Source organism: Indicator indicator, chromosome 11 (assembly GCF_027791375.1).
Source record: "Indicator indicator isolate 239-I01 chromosome 11, UM_Iind_1.1, whole genome shotgun sequence".
Lineage (NCBI taxonomy): Eukaryota > Metazoa > Chordata > Aves > Piciformes > Indicatoridae > Indicator > Indicator indicator.
In genome coordinates, this window is record NC_072020.1 from 13,129,080 (window position 1) to 13,149,636 (window position 20,557).

The window sequence follows — 20,557 nt, forward strand, 5'->3', positions numbered from 1 at the left end:
AGCATCTTAAAATGGCATCAGAGCCTGATGCACAGACGGCTAAATATCGAGCTGTAAGTCCTGAGTCTGCAAATGAGAATGTTTTTAAACTTGAACTTGTCCTGCAGTCCAGGGAAATCAGAAGTGCTGCTCTGCAAAGATGAGCAGGTGCTTAAGTGTTTGTGTGACAGGAGTCTGAGATGAAGTTTTATTGAAGACACATCACTCTGGCTTACGTAGTCCTCATTACGGCACAGGCAGGAACTTCATCTCTCCATATCTGAGTTTACAAACCTTTGAGATAGTATAATGTATTTAAATAACTGGGGGCAGCGCTGCAGGAAGCAATCAGTGTTTCCAGGCAATTTTCTCTCTGTGGTCATTACAGCACTGTTTTCTTTTTCTGGTTGTCACATCTGCAAACAGGGAGATTGCAGCAGGGGATGGGAACAGTTTTGTTGGCAGGAGAGTCAGGTAGATGGTGTAGATGAATCTGGATTTGAGAGTTCATAAGAATGAAACCAAACCAAATCACAAATGAAACAGAAAAAAAGAGAAGTCTCCTTGGGAACCAAGCCAGAAGGTGAAGGATAGTGGCTCCCTCACAGCATTACCTATCTGAAGACTAAATAGATCCCTAACAGTTACTGTTTCAAGGCATCAAAAGGAAATGTTTTCAGGACATTACAATGCCATTTGGCTGAGGCTGTCAATATTCAGAATAACATTGGATGCACTGAAGCCGAGTTGTCATAAAATTATTTGCAAAATGCCAGATAAGCTAAAAATTATGGAGGTGATACATCCAAACATCTTTCAGGAGGGGTCTGTATTGATATATGCATCTTTCTGGCATGCTGTTGCACTTGGATTGATTTCTCCTGTTGCTAAATGGAAGCTAAAGAAGCCCTACAGTTAGGTCCCCTGCTGCTCTTAAATGCTTGTGCTTTGAGGAGGTATGGCATGTTTTCTATGCAGTCATAGCTGGCTGATGTAGGCAGTGGTAAAACCACATAAATGATTTTCTGAAGAGATCAGATGGAACCCTTTGTCCAGTTGAAAGATATGTGCATAGTCAAGGACCCCATCTTGGCATCAACTCACCTATGTCTGGAGCCCAACGTTGCCTTTTTCCCTAGTGTTCTATGAGACCACTACCTAGCTAGGGCTTTGGAGAGCCACAAACATTTTGGTTAGTGTTGCTCTGTTGTGATAAAAATTTCTTAATCTAGTCAGTGTGCATTAAAACCAGCAGATTTTTGTAATTGGAAAGCAGATGTATTAGAGACTTACTAAATTAACCCATATGTCTGATGCACATGCCAGAATAGGGAAAGGAAGGACCTATCATAGAAAGCAAATCCAGCAATCCTACCTGTACTGTATCCTGAAACAGAAGATTTCTATCAAATTTTGTTTATTCTCCATAAAGAAGTTGAGTTTGTAACTTAGAATTACAGAATGGTTTGGGTTGGAGGGGACCTCCAAATGTCATCTTGTCCAACCCCCTTGCAATGAACAGGGACATCCTCCACTAGATCAGGTTGCTCAGAAACTTGTCAAGCCTGATCTTGAAGATCTCCAGGGAAGGGGCCTCAACTACCTCCCTGGGCAACCTGTTCCAGGGTTCCACTACCCTCATGGTAAAGAACTTGTTCCTAACATCCAATCTAAATCTATTCTTCCCTGATTTCAAACCACCGCCCCTCATCCTGTCACCACAGACCTTTGTAAACAGTCCCTCTCCAGCCTTCTTGTAGGTCCCCTTCAGAAACTGGAAGGCTGCTGTTTGGTCTGCCTCATCTGTCTAAATGAGAGAACTGATAGGAGGGTGGTGGGGCCCTGGAGCAGGCTGCCTTGAGAGGCAGTGGAGACTCCATCTCTAGAGTCATTCAAAACCTGCCTGGATGCCATCCTGTGCAACCTGTTCTAGGTGAGCCTGCTCTAGTGGGGAGGTCTGATTAGACAATCTCCAGAGGTCCCTTCCAACCCCCACCATTCTGTGACTCTGTGATATGAACAGAAATGGATCTGAGTAGGTTGCTCACTTGAAAAGGAGTCCTGTTTTCAGGACCACTCTTTGTGGTGTCTGACAATATACAAGATGTAAATACAATTTTTCTCAGTATCCAGAGGACAAATCATAAAGTATGAGTTTGTTCTTCCATATTTGAGCAATAAACATTTGAGCAGACTTATTTCCAGCTAAATCCTTCTCCAACCTGATGAGCAGCTGGCTGCCTTGCTTTTAAAGAAGACAGCTTGCTTGCCAGGTGCTGTTGCTCCTACTTCCACATCTCTACATGGCATAAAACTGTCACCAGAGGATTTATTTCTCATCAGAGCTTCAGTTCAAGAGCACTCAGTTAGTATTTTTGAGATCTTAACAGCAAGTTCATACTTGAGTACCTGTCTTTCTAACTTGCTGTAATAGCCCTCTAGTGCCAGGGAGATGTAAAAATTCTTAACCAAGGCAATAAATTGGGACCATATGAACTATGCAGACCTGAGCTCTATCAGGGGTTTCACTTATATATAAATACAGTGAAAGACTCATTACTGAACTTCATAAGAGCTCACCCAAAGCTGGCAGCCAGGAGGCCACTGATTACTTCCAGAAAATCACAGGTACTGTCTAGTCTGTCAGAATTTGAGCTTTGAAATCACAGAATAATAGATTCACTAAGCTGAAAAAGACCTTCAAGATCTTCAATTTGGTGTTAACACTACAAAGTCCACCATTAGACCATGTCCCTTATCACCACTTCTAGAAGCTTTTTGAACACTTCAGGGACAGTGATTCCACCAGCTCCCTGGGCAGCCTGTTCCAATGCTTGACCACCCTTACAGTGAAAAAAATTTCCTAATATCAAACCTAAACCTCCCATGGTGCAACTTGGCCATTTCCTCTCATCCTTCAACTTGTTACTAGGGAGAAGAAACTAATAACCACCTTACTCCAACCACCTCTCAGGAAGTTGTAGAGAGCAACTTCAGCCTCCTTTTCTCCAGAATAAACAACCCCAGTTCCCTCAGCCACTCCACACAAGACCTGTTCTCCAGACCCTTCACCAGCTTTGTTGCCTTTCTCTGGACATGCTCCAGCACTTCAATGTCTTTCTTGGGGCGAGGGCCCCAAAAATTATCTGAGTCCTTAAAGGTGTGGCCTCACCAGCACTGAGTACACGGGGACAATGGCTTCTCTGGTCCTGCTGGTTACACTGTTGCTGATCCAGGTCAGGATGCTGCTGGCCTTCTTGGTCAATTAGGCACACCCTAGCTCATCTTCAGCCAGCTGTCCTTCAGCCAGCCAATGCCCCCAGGTCCTTTTCTGCTGGGCAGCTTTCCAGCCACTATGCCCCCAGCCTGGAACATTCATGGGGTTGTTGTGACCTAAGTGCAGGATCCAGAACTTGGCCCTGTTGAACCTCGTACAACTAGCCTCAGCCCATCTATCCAACCTGTCCAGGTCCCTCTGTAGATCCTAAAATAAACATAGCCACAATAGGACACAAATATTTTATATACATAGAGGATCAAACAAGCACAATAAGAGATTTTTTGTGTGAGCTGTTTCATTAGAATTACATCCCCGTTCACAGAATCACAGAATGATGAGGGTTGGAAGGGATCTCCAAAGATTGTGGAATCATAGAATGGTTTGGGTTGGAAGGGACATTAAAGATCATCTAGTTTCAACCAGATGGGTATGGGATACCTTCCACTAGACCAGGTTGCTCCAGGCCTTGTCCAGCCTGACCTTGAACACCTCCAGAGAGGGAGTATCCACAACCTCCCTGTGCAGCCTGTTCCAGTGTCTCACCACTCTCACTCTAAAGAATTTCTTCCTAATGCCCACTCTAAATCTCCTCTCTTCCAGCTTCAATCCATTCCCTCTTGTCCTATCATGACAAGCCCTTGTAAAAAGTCCCTTCCCAGCTCTCCTGTACTAGAAGGCCACTATAAGGTCTACCCATAGCCTTCTGTTCTCCAGGCTGAACAACCCCAACTCTCACAGCGTGTCCCCACAGGAGAGATGCTCCAGCCTTCTGATCATCTTTGTGGCTTCCCCTGAACCTGCTTCAGCAGTTCAATGTCCTTCTTGTGTTGGTGGCACAAGAACTGGATTAAGTACTCCAGTTGGGGTCTCATGAGAGCAGAGGAGCAGAATCACCTCCCTCATCCTGCTGGTCACACTTCTTTTGCTGCAGCCCAGGACATGGTTTCCTTCTGGGCTGCGTGCAGCCATTGCTGGCTCATGTTGAGTTTTTAATTGTTGACACCCTCAAGTCCTTCTCATCCAGCCTTGTTGAACTTCATGATTTTGGCTTGGGTCCACCTCTCAAGCCTCTCCAATCTCTCTGGATGGCCTCCCTTCCCTCCAGCACGTCATCTGCACCACACAGCCTGGTGTCATCCTCAGACTTGCTGAGGGTGCCTGAGTCCCACTGTCCATGCCACTGACACAGATGTTAAACAGCACTGCTCCCAGTACCAACCCCTGAGGGACACCACTCGTCACCCATCTCCATTTGGACATTTGGACATTGAGCCATTGAGCACAACTCTCTGAGTGTGGCCATCCAGCCAATTCCTCATTCAGAGGGCCATGGTTTTCCAATTTGATGACCAGAGTGCTATGTGGGACAGTGTCAAATGCTTCACACAAGTCCAGGTAGATGAAATCAGTTGGTCTTCCTGTATCCACTGAAGCTGTAACTCCATCAAGGAAGACCACGAAGTTCATCAGGCATGATGTGCCATTGGTGAAGCCATGTTGGTTACCACCAATCACCTCTTCTTCATTTTCTGTGTGCCTTAGCAAGGCCTTCAGGAGGATCTGCTCCATGCTCTGGCCAGGCACAGAGGTGAGATTTACTGGCCTATACTTTCTGGCATCTCCCTGTTTTCCCAGGGACTTCACCAGATTGCCATGACATTTCCAGTATGATACACAGTGGTTTGTCAGCTTCATTCCCTCAGGACCCATGGTTGAATCTCATTGGATCCCATGGACTTGTGGACCTCCAGGTTCTTTAGGTGGTTTTGAACCTGATCTTCACTTACAGTAGGTGGATCTTCCTTTTCCCACTCCCCAGCTGAGTTTTCTGGAGCTTGGGTGGTACAGCCAGAAGTTTTTCTTCAGGTGGAACACAAGGTAGAACCTCTTGTGTTCTAGTTTGTGTTGTTGCCCCTTGTCCTATCACTGACCACCACTAAAAAGACTCTGGCCCCATCCTCTTGCCCCCCACCCTTTAGCTATTGATGAGCATTGAGAAGATGCCCTCTCAAGCTGCTCTTCTCCAGGTTAAACAGCCCTAGGGCTCTCAGCCTCCCCTCACCAGAGAGATGCTGCAGTGCCCTCAGTATCTTTGTAGCCTCCACTGTACTCTCTCCAGAAATTCCCTGTCTCTCTTGAACTGGGGAGCCCAACAGTGGACATAATACCACAGGAGTAGCCTCACTATGGCAAAGTAGAGAGAGAAGCAAACTTCCCCTGACCTGCTGGTCACACTCTTCTTGATGTACCCCAGGAGACCATTTGCCTTCTTGACCATCAGGGCAAATATTTCTAACATTCCAAGACATTCAAAACTGCAGGTAGTAGCAAAGAGTCTGTCAAAAGGTTTTTATATTTCCACTTCCTGCATTCAGTGACTGAAGACAAATCAATAACTGGTTCCACATTAAGTGACATTTTTCAAGGATAAAATTAAGATACACAGTTGATTTAGATGTCAGGAAAACCAAATGAAATCAATTCAGGGACAAAGACCTGTTTATTTGTCTGGTTTTTTTTTCCCTTGAGGTGGGGCAAAATTAACATTTGCTAGTAAGAATTCCTCTTCCCTCTAGTAAAACCAGATCCTGGTAACATGGCACACCTCCAAGGATGCATTAGTTCACCTGTGGCAAGAGAAAGCTCTGCCTGACAGATGAGGAAGGCATTATCCCAGTAAATGACATTTCAGGAGCTGAGCTTTAGGTCATGGAGGGCAAGTTTCACTTTGTTGGACTTCATTAAAAGGTTTCATGCTCCAGCAGGGTATTTTCCATTTCATAAAAACCAGCTTGCTCTTCAGCAAGTGTTCATGGGTGATTAACACTATTCACACATCAGTAAAATCTTCTTTTAGGAGAGCCAAGGACACAAACTCCCCAGCAGAGGTTCTGACCCAGAGCCCATTGAAGTTGATGAAAAGCCTTTCATTGACTCCAGCAGGCTTTAAATCGTGCCTTAAAGAACTGCACCATCCTTAGAACTGCATCCTTAGTGCAAGACTCATTTCTCCTGCTTCTGAGCACGTCCCAGACTAAAATAAGGGGAGGTATGTGGATCAGGGAGAGCTCTGTTGTGTTGAACAAAGCTGTATCAGTATGTGACAAAGAAAACAAGCAAACAAAAACCAGCAACAAACTCATACGATGTGCTTTAATTTTCAGTGGAATAAATATGATAGGCAGCAGACTTGGGCTGGGCCTTTCAGCTTCCATACTAAGATATTCTTGTACATTTTCACCACAGCCCCAGTTTCTCATAGCGGCTTTAAAGCCATTTCTAGGAATAGGCTAGTGAGTTGCACAGTTTTGAGCCTCATGAAGTTAACCTAGGGAGAAATAATCTCCTGCACCACTAGAGGGAGAAAGCAGCTCCAGAGAGAAGGACCTGGAAGTGCTGGTGGTCAACAAGTTCACCACGAGTCAGCAGTCTGCTTTTATGGCTAAGGTGGAAAATGGTCTCCTGGGGTGCACTGAGTGTGGCTATCAGGTCAAAGGAGGTTCTCCTCCCTCTCTATTCTACCCTAGTGAGGTCACATCTAGACTAATGTGTCCAGTTCTAGGCTCCCCAGTTCAAGAGAGACATGGAACTGCTGGAGAGACTCCAGCTACTCCAGATGCTACAAAGAGCATCTCTGTTTTGAGGAGAGGCTGAGAGTCCTCTGCTATTTAGCTTGGAGAAGAGCAGCCTAAGAGGAGATCTTCTCAATGCTGATCAATAGCTAAAGGGCTGGTGCCAAGAGGATGGGGCCAGAGTCTTTTCAGTGGTGCCCAGTGACAGGACAAAGGCACAAAGTGGAACCCAAGAGGTTCCATTTGAACATGAGGAAAAGCCTCTTTGGTGTGAGAGTGCTTGAGCCCTGGAACAGGCAGCCCAGAGGGGTTGTGGGTTCTCCTTCTCTAGAGAGATTCCAAAACCACCTGGACGTCGTGATGCCTGGCAACCTGCTGTGGGTGACCTAATGGGAGGTTGGACTATATGATCTCCAGAGGTCCCTTCCAACCCCCACCATTCTGTGTTTCTGTGATTCTGTAGTGGGTTACAAGTCACAGCTTCTAATGCCTTTTTGTTCCTGAAAGGGATTAGAGCTGAGCAACTTCCATACTGCAGTGTCCCAAGCCCATCCATATGCTGTCAGGACAACTATCAGCAGCCAGTTCACATCTGCTCAGAAGGCCATATGGAAGGGTAGCTGACAGCTCTTTCTTGCAGTCTTGAACAGTACAGAGAGCTGTGCACGATATGCTGTGTAGAACAATACCACATATACATATCGTTAATTGCTGACTCCATTCACATGAGCTTACTTTGAGGCCTTGTGGAAACGTTGACCTGAACTCTTCTGTTCATCAGATTGAGAAAAATCAAGGAAAAAAACCCAAAAAAAAAAAAAAAAAAAAAAAAAAAACCCAAGCAGATCCAGAAGATTTTTTTGTGGAGATTTCCATTTTCCAGCTTCAGCAGTAGAAATCCCATCTTCTGTAAAAAATGTTCATGAAATATTTGACCCTTACCCTCAGGAAACCAAGAAGCTATAGAATTTTTTGCAGATCTATTCTCTTATCTTCGTTTTGAACTCTGCAGTGCTTGAAAAGAGATAACATTTGCAAACTCCTAGATGCTTAGAAATGTAAATCATTCAAAGTTAATTCAAAACTAATCTGAAGTACAAAATAAAATAGCAATAAAATAAAATGAGTGAAGTGGAGCGAAGCAGTCTCCATATAATCCCAAGCTCAAATGCAGTGAATATATCCAAGATTTTTATAATTATAGATTAAATTTTGGTCTCATTAAAGGGATTGAGAATTTTCTTGTAGACTTCAGTTAGGGCATCATTTTGCCTCCTCTCATTATTGTTGCTGTAGAATCATACCTAACTATTGTGCTTCATATAATTTGAAGCCTCAACAGAATATGATCACTCTGTTTGAGATCTTGCTTAACAAAGGCCATAAACCTCCCCTCTCAGGCTGCTCTTTTCCAGACTAAACAGTCCCAAGTCTCTCTCCATCTCACAGAGATGCTCCAGTCCCTTCAGCATCTTTGCAGCCTCAGATGGACTCTCTCCAGTAGATCCCTCTCTCTCTTGAACTGGGGAGCCCAGGACTCCAGGTCTGGGTAACACCACAGTACTCCAGCTGTGGCCTCACCAGGGCAAAGTAGAGAAAGAGGAGACCTTCCCTCCACCTGATGCCTCTTAAAATGACAGAAGATTTCCCATATCCTTTGCCCATGTCTTCCAATGGCTAAGTGCCATTCCTGTAAATCATTTGCATCTCATTTACAGTTCAAATTCTGCAAACTTCAGCATTTATCTTTGAGGTCTTTGTGTCTAGATGAAAGACATTTTGGTGTCAGGTGCCATTCCTCTTCTCTGCTCTCTTACAGATGCTGTTTAAACCATCTTTTAATCTTGCCTGTAAGAAGCTGAATGAATTGAACTATTTTAATTAACTGTCAGAAGTCCATTGTGAAGGGGGGCTGAAAGTAAACTGGGAAGGGACTTTTTACAAGGGCTTGTAGTGATAGGATGAGGGGGAATGGTTTTAACTAGTGCTGGGTAGATTTAGATTGGACATTAGGAGGAAGTCCTTTACTGTGAGGGTGGTGAGACACTGGAACAGGTTGCCTAGGGAGGTGGTGGAGGTCCCATCCCTGGAGACATTGAAGGTCAGGCTTGATGGGGCTCTGAGCAACCTGATCTACTTGAGGATGTCCCTGTTTAATGCAGGGGGGTTGAACTAGACAACCTTTAGATGTCTCTTCCAACCCAATGCATTCTATGATTCTCTCCAGAACGTTAACCACAGGTAAACATGCAAACCATAATTAATAGCATTTCAAATGTAACCCTCTGCTTTTCTCTGTGTGTGCTAAGAGGGCATTTCTATTACAAGTAGATTTATTGAATTTCCAAGCAAGTTTTGCTTTGATTTTTTTTTTCTATTATTGTTACTACTATAAAGCCCTTCCTGCTGAAATGAATTACTCAAACTCTTTGGAGATCCATCACCCCCCACACACACACATATTGCCATGCTGCAATGGCAATTAGTCAGAATTCTGGTGCAACAGACAGGCAAACTCAGACAATTTTCTAGAAGGGAACCATATGTTACACCTGCATGTTTAATGCAGTAGCACTCAGCTCATAGCTGCTGAGCTCTTTCCTCAATCAGAAGTCACAAGATAATGGGGTTTGCTCAGATTTGAAAACACAGGGTTTCCACAAAAGGCTGACAAAACCCCTACTGACAGGAGAGATTTTGAAAATAAAGCTTACACTGGTAGTGTCTCATTCCTATAGCCTTAAGCTCCATCTGTTTTCCAAATATAAAGAAATACAGACCCTGATTTTTGCATACATCAAATTCCAACCAAGTATAATGATGTTAAGGGTGTTGCAGAAGGCTAGCTGTTCAATTTTCAAAAGAGTCTGTAAACAACAGCAAGGAGCAGCAGAACAGAATTTAAATCATATGCTTCAGAATCAGAAATGTATTAATAATTCACCAATTAATAATTTTCCTTCCTGTACTTTCCTTTTCTTTCTTGTGCTCACAAGATAACTGTGAGCTCCTAGATAAGTTTGTCCTTCACTGAATTTGCTAAGCTTCTTTGTTTTACAGTGTGACTGACAAAGGTAAAGACAGCAATTACGGGTAGGCAGAGAGCTCATAAATGAGGCATTTCTACTTCCCTTTGGTGCATGCTGGAGTTGGTCAAGTGATATCTGCCTCATCAGGAATACGGTGACCAGCTCTGGGCTCCCCAGGTCAAGAAGGACAAGAAAGTACTGGAGAAAGTCCAGCAGAGAGCCACTAAGATATCTGCTGTGTGAGGAAAGGCTGAGAGCCCTGGGGCTGTTTAGCCTGGAGAAGAGCAGAGGGGGAATCTTTTCAGTGTTGCTGAATAGCTAAAGGGCAAGTCTCAGGAGGATGGGGCCAGACTCTTCCTAGGACAAGGGGCAATAGGCATGAACTAGAACATGGGAGGTTCCATGCACACATAAGGAAAAAAATCTTCACTTTGAAGTTGCTGGAGAACTGGACCAGGCTACCCAGAGAGGTTGTAGAGTCCCCATCTCTGGAGGCATTCAAAACCCACCTGGTAGGTCATCACATCCCCACTGAATCCCAGCTAGCTGAGAGTCAGACAAAATGTTTTCACAAACAAGAGCTCCTTTCACTTATCATCAGTGAATGAGAGGTTGGAGCATCCCTACACTGAAGATCAGAACATGGAGTCAGAGTTTTCTCTCACTGGCAAATAGACAATGGGGAAAACATGGTCCATAGAGACCCATCTTGGGGGTAGCAGCTCACCCACTAGTTTCTTGGTTGTAAAACCTGAGCCTGACACCTTCCCTATAGCTGCTGCAGTGGGACAGAGCCAGATGCTGAAGTACATATCTTTAAAACAGTCTTACTGTCTCTCTGTATCAGCTGAGAAAGTGTCACGTCTTAAGTCTTTTTGGAAGACTGTTCATAAAGTCATGAAGATTGGAAAAGACCTCCAAGATCACAGCTATTAACCCAGCACTGCCAAGTTCATCTTTCTGTGCAAAATCACTCTGCATGTTCTTCCTTCTGCCATCTTTTCAGCAGAGCCTCTACTGCTGGACTCAGGGGAGTTTTTCACTTGGCTTGGTCCAAACTTTGGCCATATCATGATATCATAGAATCATGGAATGGTTTGGGTTGGAAGGAACCTTTAAAATCATCCAGTTCCAACCCCTCCACCATGGTCAGGGATGCCTTCCACTAGACCACGTTGCTCAAGGCCCTGTACAACCTGGCTTTGACCTTGGTCTGTGACTCAGAAGTGAAATGTCTGAGCAAAGGTCTGCAGAACTTAGCACCAGCTTTAGGCCCTCCTATTGCCACCTTCTAGAATGTATTTCCAGTGTTCAGTGTGTGTTTTCCTTGGCCTATATGATTGCTGCTCTGGCATAAATTTATTGGAATTAAAGAAACATTGAAAGAACAAAAGACTCATCAAATGTTTTCAGAGTCTAAGATTAAGCCTTAAAAAGTCAAAACTTAACATGAAATAGGTGCTTTGCATTATATGGCAGCACACATTGAACAAATCAATGTCCTGTGAAAGTCATCTTTAGGTACCTGAAGTAGATCTCTTTAATTTTAATAACTTGACATTATATGACCTGCTATTGCTTCTCTTAACATTTGTTGTAATTCATCTAGCAAAGAGAGCAATAAAAAGTCAACAGATATGTGGAAGAAGCATGAGATAATTGCTTCAACTGAAGGCAGCCAAACTAGATAGTGTCCTTTTCTTTATCAGTGCTTCTGTTACATTTGAGTTATGGATCTAGATTTCCATTGAACTTTTATCCTGATTTTTCTTTTTTTTTTTTTTCACAATGAGGCAAATTGTCCATGACATTCTTTATCAAGGCAATGGCAGCATCAGAAATATGTACAAGCTTATTGCACATCAAGTGTTCAGATTTTTATAGATAAAAACCCCCAGAGCATTCCATATTGTTTTTTCTTGCCATATATCTGTGTTTTTTGCCATGTCTGTATCCCACATTGAGTCATAGAATCATTGAGGTTGGAAAAGACCTCTAGGATCATCAAGTCCAATGATCAACTCAGTGCCACTATGGCCTCCAAAGCATGTCCCAGAGTGCCATATCTACCTGTTTTTTACCAGCTCCCTGGCCAGCCTGTTCCAATTCCTGACCACTCTTTCAATGAAGACATTTTTCCTCATATCAAATCTAAACCTCCCCTGGCTCAATTTCAGGCCATTTCCTTTTGTTCCATCACCTGATAGTAGGGAGAAGGAACCAACCCCTACCTGTCTCAGACCTCCTTTGAGGGAGTTGTAGAGAAGGTCTCCTCTCAGCGTCCTCTTCTCCAGACTAATCACCCCCAGTTTCCTCAGTTGCTCCTCACCACACCTGTTCTCCAGACCCTTCACCAGCTTTGCTGCCCTTCTCTGGACATGCTCCAGTACCACAATGCCCTTCTTGTAGTGAGTGTGTTGACCAGTTGGCATACAGGCACACGTCTCCCATTTAAATCTCTACCAAAAAAAAAAAAAAAAAAAAGAAAGTCATATTGCAGCTTACATGTATTTAAGAAAATGGAAAATGGAAAAGGTAAAATCAGTGCATTAGAACAGATTTGGGGTGGTTCCTAAAAGAATATTAACTCTACCTCTATAGAAATTTCATCTGAAGAGCTCAAAGCACACTGCAAAGTTTGACTTCATCTGATACCGTGCTAGTGATTTATGTGATCTGTGTTCCAGATGAGCAGTGAGGCTGCAGGTCTGTGACAGTCTAAGCCAGGAAAAAATGCTGGGTTTATGGTCCTGCCTTTTTTATTGAATCCACTGCTCATTTACAGCCTCTGGCTTGTCCCTCTCTGGCACTGATCTGAACCATAACCTGGGTCAAAGACCTAACCTGACAGAAAAAAAAAAAATCAGTGAAGCACTAGTGCCACACTAAGGAATGAACTGAATTGCAGCAAGAGCAGCTGTCCTAATACCTAATTTTTGATTATCACACTCAACTTTCTGCTTCCTTCTTCATTACTGTTGTGCTTGGGAGGAGCTCCAACACTTGCACACAACCTTATTATTTATCTCGGGCACTCATGCCTAGTGGAGTCTTACTTTGTAGGCATTTTTGAGCAGTAAGCTTCCTTTTGTTAGGCAATAATGCAGCAGTTATCACAAAAAGCCCTTGTCCAGGACTAGAGAAGCTTTTTAATGCAAGTGCTAAGTCATGGCAATAATGCAGATGAGAAACACTACATTGGTCATGATAACACAACCCCTTCTTTATCCTGCCATGAGTGAAGTCAATAGTGGAGCTGTATGGACTTCAGGCAGCCTTGCAGCATTGTTATTCCATACCATTTTGAACATTTGTTTTTTAAAGTCTCTTCAGTGTAGTCTCAGCAAGGGGTGGCTGACATCCCATCAGGCTATGCCTCCATTCCACAGGACTTTAGTGTGACCAGCAGGTCAAGGGGGGATCTCCCCACTCTCTACTCTGCCCTGGTGAGAATGCACCTGGAATATTGTGTCCAGTTCTGGGGTCCTCAGTTCTAGAGAGGGAAGGAACTACTGGAGAGAGGCCAATGAAGGCTACAAAGATGCTGAGGGCACTGGGGCATCTCTGTGAGAAGGACAGACTGAGAGACCAGGAGCTATTTAACCTGGAAAAGAGCAGCCTGAAAGGGGATCAATAGCTAAAGGGTGGGTGGCAAGAGGATGGGGCCAGACTCTTATCAGTGGTGGCCAGTGACAGGATAAGGAGCAATGGGCACAAATTGGAACATGGGAAGTTCTACCTGAACATAAGGAAGTACTTCTCTGCTGTGAGAATGCTGGAGCCCTGGAGCAGGCTGCCCAGAGAGGTTGTGGAGTTTCCTTCTCTGGAGAGATTGCAAACCCACCTGGACATTTTGTGTGCCCATCTGGGCAGCCTGCTGTGGGTGGCCCTGCTTTAGCAGAGGGATTTGGGCTAGATGATCTCCAAAGGTTTTTTCCAATCCCTATCATGTCATCATTTTATGATTCAGCATAAAGAAAGACCTTGGGTTTATGGCAGTACAGACACAGAGGCTGGGTTGACAGTGCTCAGATGTAGGTAGAGCAGAGGGTCAATGCCCTGTGCAGTTGTGTACAAGCCTTCCGCAGAGCTCTTGTTACGTTTCTTTCCTAGGCAAGTGAGGAGGTGCAGGCATTATGTGTGCCCTTAGATTGATACATCTGTTAATCACAGTGCTCCTGTCAAGATTAGTTTTATTATCTCCATGAGCAGTAATTTAAAAGCAGTAGCATTTTCTTCCACTTCTGCTGAAACCTCAGCAACACCAGATAAAGACAGGCTGCCTTGGTGCGACGTGACTTGAGAACTGAAACTGCCAAGTTCCTCCAAAGCTGCCATCTCTGCTTTCATCTCTGCGGTGCTCACAGCCACACTCCGTGTTTATATTGAGCTCTAAGGAAAGTAATGAGTTTTTAAAGAAAAGGAACTCTAATGAAACATCTCCAGGATGATTTTAACACTGCAATTTAATACAAATTCATTACAGCAACCTCTGTGTATGCAGAGGTTCTATTTAATTTTTGTTAAATAATGTAAGAGATTTCTTTTTTTTTTTTTTAACATCATTTGATGATGGTAATTCCTTTTTTTATTGTGTGTCTTATGTTAAATTGATAGCCCAGGACGGCACACAAAGACTGGAGGCTGCTCGTTTCCAGCTGCTTAGCCTTCAGCACCCACTGGATGGCAATCACGTACAACTTTGGAAAGAGTTCAGCTTGCTCCTTTCACTTGCTGGTCTGAAAAAAATCATACAATCATAGAATTGTTTTGGTTGGAAAAGACCCCTAAGATCATCAAACCATCAACCCACCACCACCATGGCCATTAAATCACATCCCAAAGTGCCATATCTACATGTTTCTTGAACATCTCCAGGGATGGTGACTCCACCACCTCTTTGGGCAGCCTGTTCCAATGCCTGACCACTCTTGCAGTAAAGAAATTTTTCCTAATGTCCAACCTAAACCTCCCCTGGTGTAGCTTGAGGCCATTTCCGCTCATTCTATCCCCTGATCCTAGGGAGAAAAGATTAAAACCCACCTCACTACAACCTCCTTTCAGGGAGTTGTGGGGAGCAGTGAGATCTCCCCTGAACCTTCTCTTCTGGAGGGTGAACAAACCTACTTCCCTCAGCTGCTCCTCACAAGACCTGTTCTCCAGACCCCTCAGCAGCTTCATTGCCCTTCTCTGGACCTCCTCAAGCACATCAATGCCTTTCTTACAATGAAGGGTTCAAAACTGAACCCAGAACTCTGGTGTGGCCTCACCAGTGCTGAGTCTAGGAGCCTGATCCTGCCCTGGTTCTGCTGGCCACACTATTCTTGATCCAGGCCAAGGTGTTCTTCATCTTATGCTAAATCCTAGGTTAAATGCCCATAGAAAACATCTTGGTTTTATTAGGTAATGCTAGATTAGAACAAAGACAAGCAATCAAAGCAAGCAGATGGAAATCTCTGTTCTCTCACTGTTTGTTCTCTTGTGGATTAGAGAAGGGAGCAGCTCAAAGCTGGCCATGGGAAGCAATGCATATGTCCCTCATGGGACAAGAGATGCAGAGCTGGCAGTGGAGAAGGAGTTGGCTCTATCATGAATCAGAAAGGCTTCACCCTACTGATGGTAAGGCCAGGAAATCATAGTATGCATTGAGTTGGGAAGGACACTCAATGGTCCTTGGGCAACCTGTTCCAGTGTCTCATCACTCTCACTATAAAGAATTTATTTCTAATATCCAGTCTAAATCTACCTTCTTCCAGCTTAAAACCATTCCCCCTTGTTCTGTCACAGCAAGCCCTTGTAAAAAGTCCCTCCTCAGCTTTCTGGTAGCCCCCTTCAGGTACTGGAAGGCTTCTATAAGCTCTACCAAGAGCCTTCTTTTCTCCAGGCTGAACATTCCCACCTCTCTCAGCCTGTCCCCATAAAGCGTGAGTCTCTCCCTTTAACAAGGATACTGCTGAATACCATGACAGCTCTGAGCCATTCCTATTTGTTTTCTGAAATAAGAAATACCTTTTTCACCTGGTATGTCAGTTGCTCCCACTAATGACAGGTCTGGCACTTCTGATGATGTTGGCTGATGGAACACTGCTTTCCCTTCCACCAGGGAAACTAATAGCAAGCATTTAACTGGAGTTTGTACTTGGCAGGACCTCCTGTGTTAATGTGAAGATTTGTTTTGCATTTTAACTCTTTGTATTCTCTTGAGTATGCTCTTTCAAAAAGAACACTTTGTGATTGGAAAGTGAAATATGTATTTCTGTTCTTTATTAAGAATCTGAGAAAAGCTGTTCAAGATACTGTGAAGAAACTTCTTTAGTTTCTAAGAAGATGTGACTAGGTTTTTCCATATATTGAGCTCAAAAGTCTACAATTCAAAATTGGGAGATAGATTGTAGTCATGTTAATAAACATTCATGACTTAGTTGTAAATAGTGTTGAAAACGGTAGTCAGTGGGATCAAGTGAAAGTCATTTCTGAGCATGGGTATTTGCTAGACCTCTCCTGTCATCTGCAGAGAACATTTTCCCTGAGGGAAGACCTCCTTGCTCTCTACAACTACCTGTAAGGAGGTTGCAGTGAGGTGGGTGTTGGTCTGTTCTCCCTAGTATCGTGTGCTAGAACAAGAGAAAATGGTTTCAAGTTGCACCAGGGCAGATTTAGGGTGGATATTAGGAGAAAATTACTTTCTGAATGAGTAGTCAGGAATTGGAACAGGCTGCCCAGGGAAGTTGTGGAGTCACCCTCTCTGTAGGTGCTCAAGGAACATGCGGACATGGCGTTTTGGGACATGGTTTAGTGGCCATGGTGGTGTTAGGCTGACAATTGGACTCAATGATCTTAGAGGTCTTTTCCAAATGAAACAATTCTATTATTCTTGTCAGGGCTTTATGGGACAATACAGGGAAGAGAGGACCTCTTTTTTCCCACTTATTACAGTTGTTTGAGATGTCAGATTCATGGGTATGGCATCAGTGGGTGTTCCAAGTTCATGAGCTCACAGTATTCCAGGTTACTGAGGGATTCAGCCCCTCAGTTCTACACTATCCACCATCCATTTACTTTTAACCACTGAACTGAACATTTGCAGTATCATTAAAGTAATCCAAGGAAATAATATTTTGAAATTGAAAATGTGGCCAAAAAAAGTGCATGTCCTTTTGTGTTGTGGTTTCTCCAGAATTACTTCTGCAATTTGCTATACCTCCAAAGTCTTAAATCCCATCCACAAGTTTCTATCCTGTTTTGTGCCAAGGTAAGGCCAGAATAAAATAAATTCTTGTTGTTCTATCCTCTTTAACCCTGTATAATAAACACAGAAAATAAATGACAACAGCAAAGATTACAGATTCACCCCAGTTACCTTTCTGAAATGTGAGCATCAAAACTCTATTGAGTGTACTGAACTATCTTTAAAGTGTTGTGACTGAGTGTAGGCAGTTTCATTTATTCTTCTCTCTTTATATTTTTCTGTTAAACAGTTAAAAACCAGGGAAAACCATGCTAATGTAATGATTGTGGGGACAGTGTAATTATATCAAGGTCAATATTAGTTTCCTACAGAATAGAGTATTAAGCTATCTTGATTACTCTGGAGTTTATTAAGGTTTCACTAGGTGTCATCACAGTTAATCTAAACAACAAGGAAGTAATAAGCATGAAGTGCAAAAAAAAAAATCTGTCTTAATAGTTTATGACTTTTCTTAGAGAGAAGGAGAATGCGTAACACCTGCATTAGTCTCAGATCCTCAGCTGTGTATGCTAGCTTTAGCAGTGCCATAGATTCCAAATGAAAAGCTGATATGAAATTAACAAGCTGTTACACTGGTGATATTGACACTCTTGTGGTTTTCAGCAGTTATCCTGCAGCACACAGGCAAAAGCTGAAGTGATTCTACAGAAGCTAGAACAAAGTGATGACCAGTAGACATTTAGTGCAATTGACTGAGAGGGGATCTTATTAATGTTTAGAAGTATCTGAAGGGTGGGTGCCAAGAAGAAGGGCCTAATCACTTCTCAAATTGTGTCCTGTGGCACAACAAGGGGCAGCAGACACAAACTGGGACACAGGAGGTTTCACCTCAACATGAGGAAAAACCTCTTTAGTGTAAGGGTGACAGAGCACTGGAACAGGCTGCCAGAGAGGTTGTGGAGTCTCCTTTTCTAGAGACTTTCAAGACCCACATAGATGTGTTCCTGTGTGGCCTGTCCTGCTTTGGCAGAGTCCTTGGACTCAGTGATCTATAGGTGTTACTTCCAACCCCTACCATTGTGTGATTCTATTAATATAGGCTTTGGGAACAGTGGAGATGGTAGATATGGAAGGAAGGGCATTAGCTGCTGTTGTTCTTTCATCAAAATGGAAACAGAACCTATCAGAGAGGGTTGTAAGTGGTGGTGTAAATTTCACAAGGCAGACATGATTCAGTAGCACTTTAAGAAGGTGGATCAGTTCAAAAAGACTCAAAATTTGTTTTCTTTTTGTCCAGCTTGATCACTATCCTCCAACAAGTTACAGCCTGCCAGCAGCATCTGACATTCAGTTCAATTCTCCAAAGGCACTGTTCCTAGGAAAAGTTATAGGTAAGATTTCATTTTATACCTGCTTCTTTTCCTAGCTGTTTTCAGAGAATACTGACAAATGTGAGCACAGGGAATGGTGAATGTGTCTCATGTTTGCAGCAGGATGTTTGACACACATCATTCTTGAGTAGAAAGCAGTGATGTTGGAGTTATACCTACAGGAAGGGTTACGTTCACCTTGGCACATAGGTTGATGTGCATGCAAATAACTGATTGTCTGCCTAAAGTACAAAAGAAATGTATATGGGTGAGGAGATACTTGCAACATCGTACTTGTGAGGTCTGGTTACCTTCTCACTGTCAGGTGGAGGGGAAACCATTGAGACCCTTGCTTCTACAAGGTGATGCTGAAGTAATTTTGAATGTTATTGTTCACCACTGTGAAGTCACCTTATGTTTTGTGTAATGCCTGTATCCATGCAATCAGGCTTTTTATCCCAGTGCACCCTCTTCTGGCATAACTATCTCTCATCACTCTGGCAAATCTTCAACTTTCTCACAGTGAGGTCCACCAGTGAGGTCCTGTGGAAGTCTGCAACACCTACCCCAGCACTCATCTATACATTTTTCTGTTCTATACATTTTTCCATTCCTTTTAAGGACCTCACCGTTATTTCCCAATGCAGCAGCTTCCTGGCCAGCTCAACTCAAGGTCTAGTACTGATGCATCTTAAACTGCCTTCAACTCATTTTTACTTTTCCATTGCTTAATTTTCCACTACTGGCATCTTACATGAATTTCCAGGGTTGCTCACTTCAGAGATCAGTTATTCCCCTGACATTTACAGCTTTTAAGGAGAGCTTTTTTCCTTTTTCAGAGATAAGAGGGTATTGACATTATTTCCTCTAAGTGCTTTGTACGTGGATATGGTTGCTTGAATTGCAGTGGAGGATTTAATTCAGAAAGTGTTCTTTGTTTAGTGGTGTAAGTCAGTAATCTGTGAACCCTTCAAGTGGAAAAGTGATTGACCATATAGTTAATGTGGATTCTGAAGAGACACTTTTCCATGTATTTCATTAAATTTTGACACATTGAGCGCCTGTGAAATAGGAAACAAAAAGCCTTTCAAGTGGTTGATTAGCAAGAGAGATGAACTCTTTTCTGCTTCTCTCCAAGTCAGCTTCCTAGACAGCACAGAAGACAACACGATCTGATTTTTGGTGAATCTCTGGAAACTGGGTGCATTCCTACCTCACTGCATGGAATTAGGGCAAGTGGGACTGAAACTGACTCTGCCTCAGCCAGGCTGCCGGCCTCTTCATTCCTTAATTCCAAGTGAGGAGACAGAGGATTTCAGGTGGAGCATTTAGCAGCTGGAGTAACTGTGTAGGCAATAAATGGCCCTTGAGTATTTCTTGCTAGGTGACTGTGAGCAAATATACCAGCAGAAGGGTGTTGCTGTGTCCATCTTCCATGATGGATTCATTGTCACTGAGGTCCTGTTTCCTTTGATATGGCTCTGTAAAAGTTCATGTACCTGTGGAAGTACTACCACATGGCAGTACTGCATCCACAGCTCAGCCCTGTAAATAAGCTAAAATCCAACTAAAAAATGGCCCTTTCCTGGCTCTTCCAATCAGGTAATGCTTTGGAGGAGTCTGAGCAATGACTGGGAAAGAGAGGGAATAGGTCTTAGATGGTTTTTCCAACCTTAATGATTCTGAGATTCCCCCATTACCTTTTGACTCCCATCCTTCTGGTCATTCTTCGTTTCTCAGCCCCTGTCTCTGACTTTGTAGCTGGTGGCTGCCCTCTCATTTGCTTATTGCATTACTATGTGTAAAAAGACTTCACTGATTACTAGTCTTCAATTCTTCTGTTGTCATTCAACATCTCCAGAAGGTCAACCACTTGGGTTTTTTATTTCATGCTCTTCCAGCATGCACATCAGCCTCTGACAGAATGCATGAGTCTCCTAGTTCCTGAATTGTGAACTTCTTTTCCTTTGTGCTTTTAGGTGTCATATAAATCACTCTACAGAATATTGTGGAGAAAATAATTCCATTCCAAAGTATGCAGCTATTCTTTACAGTGAGGGTGGTGAGACATTGGAACAGGTTGAAAGGGTTCAAGGCCAGGTTGAGCAACCTGGTCCAGTGGAAGGTATCCCTGCCCA

General features: G+C 43.4%; 1 protein-coding gene across 1 annotated transcript in view; it reads left to right on the forward strand.

Annotated features, from left to right (window-relative positions):
- CNTNAP2 (contactin associated protein 2) overlaps nt 1-20,557 on the forward strand; it is a 664,834-nt gene that overhangs the window by 600,921 nt on the left and 43,356 nt on the right. Inside the window, exon 21 of the mRNA XM_054385136.1 lies at nt 18,347-18,440. Within this exon, the coding sequence (XP_054241111.1) occupies nt 18,347-18,440 (94 nt within the window). The remainder of the gene's footprint in view (nt 1-18,346; nt 18,441-20,557) is intronic.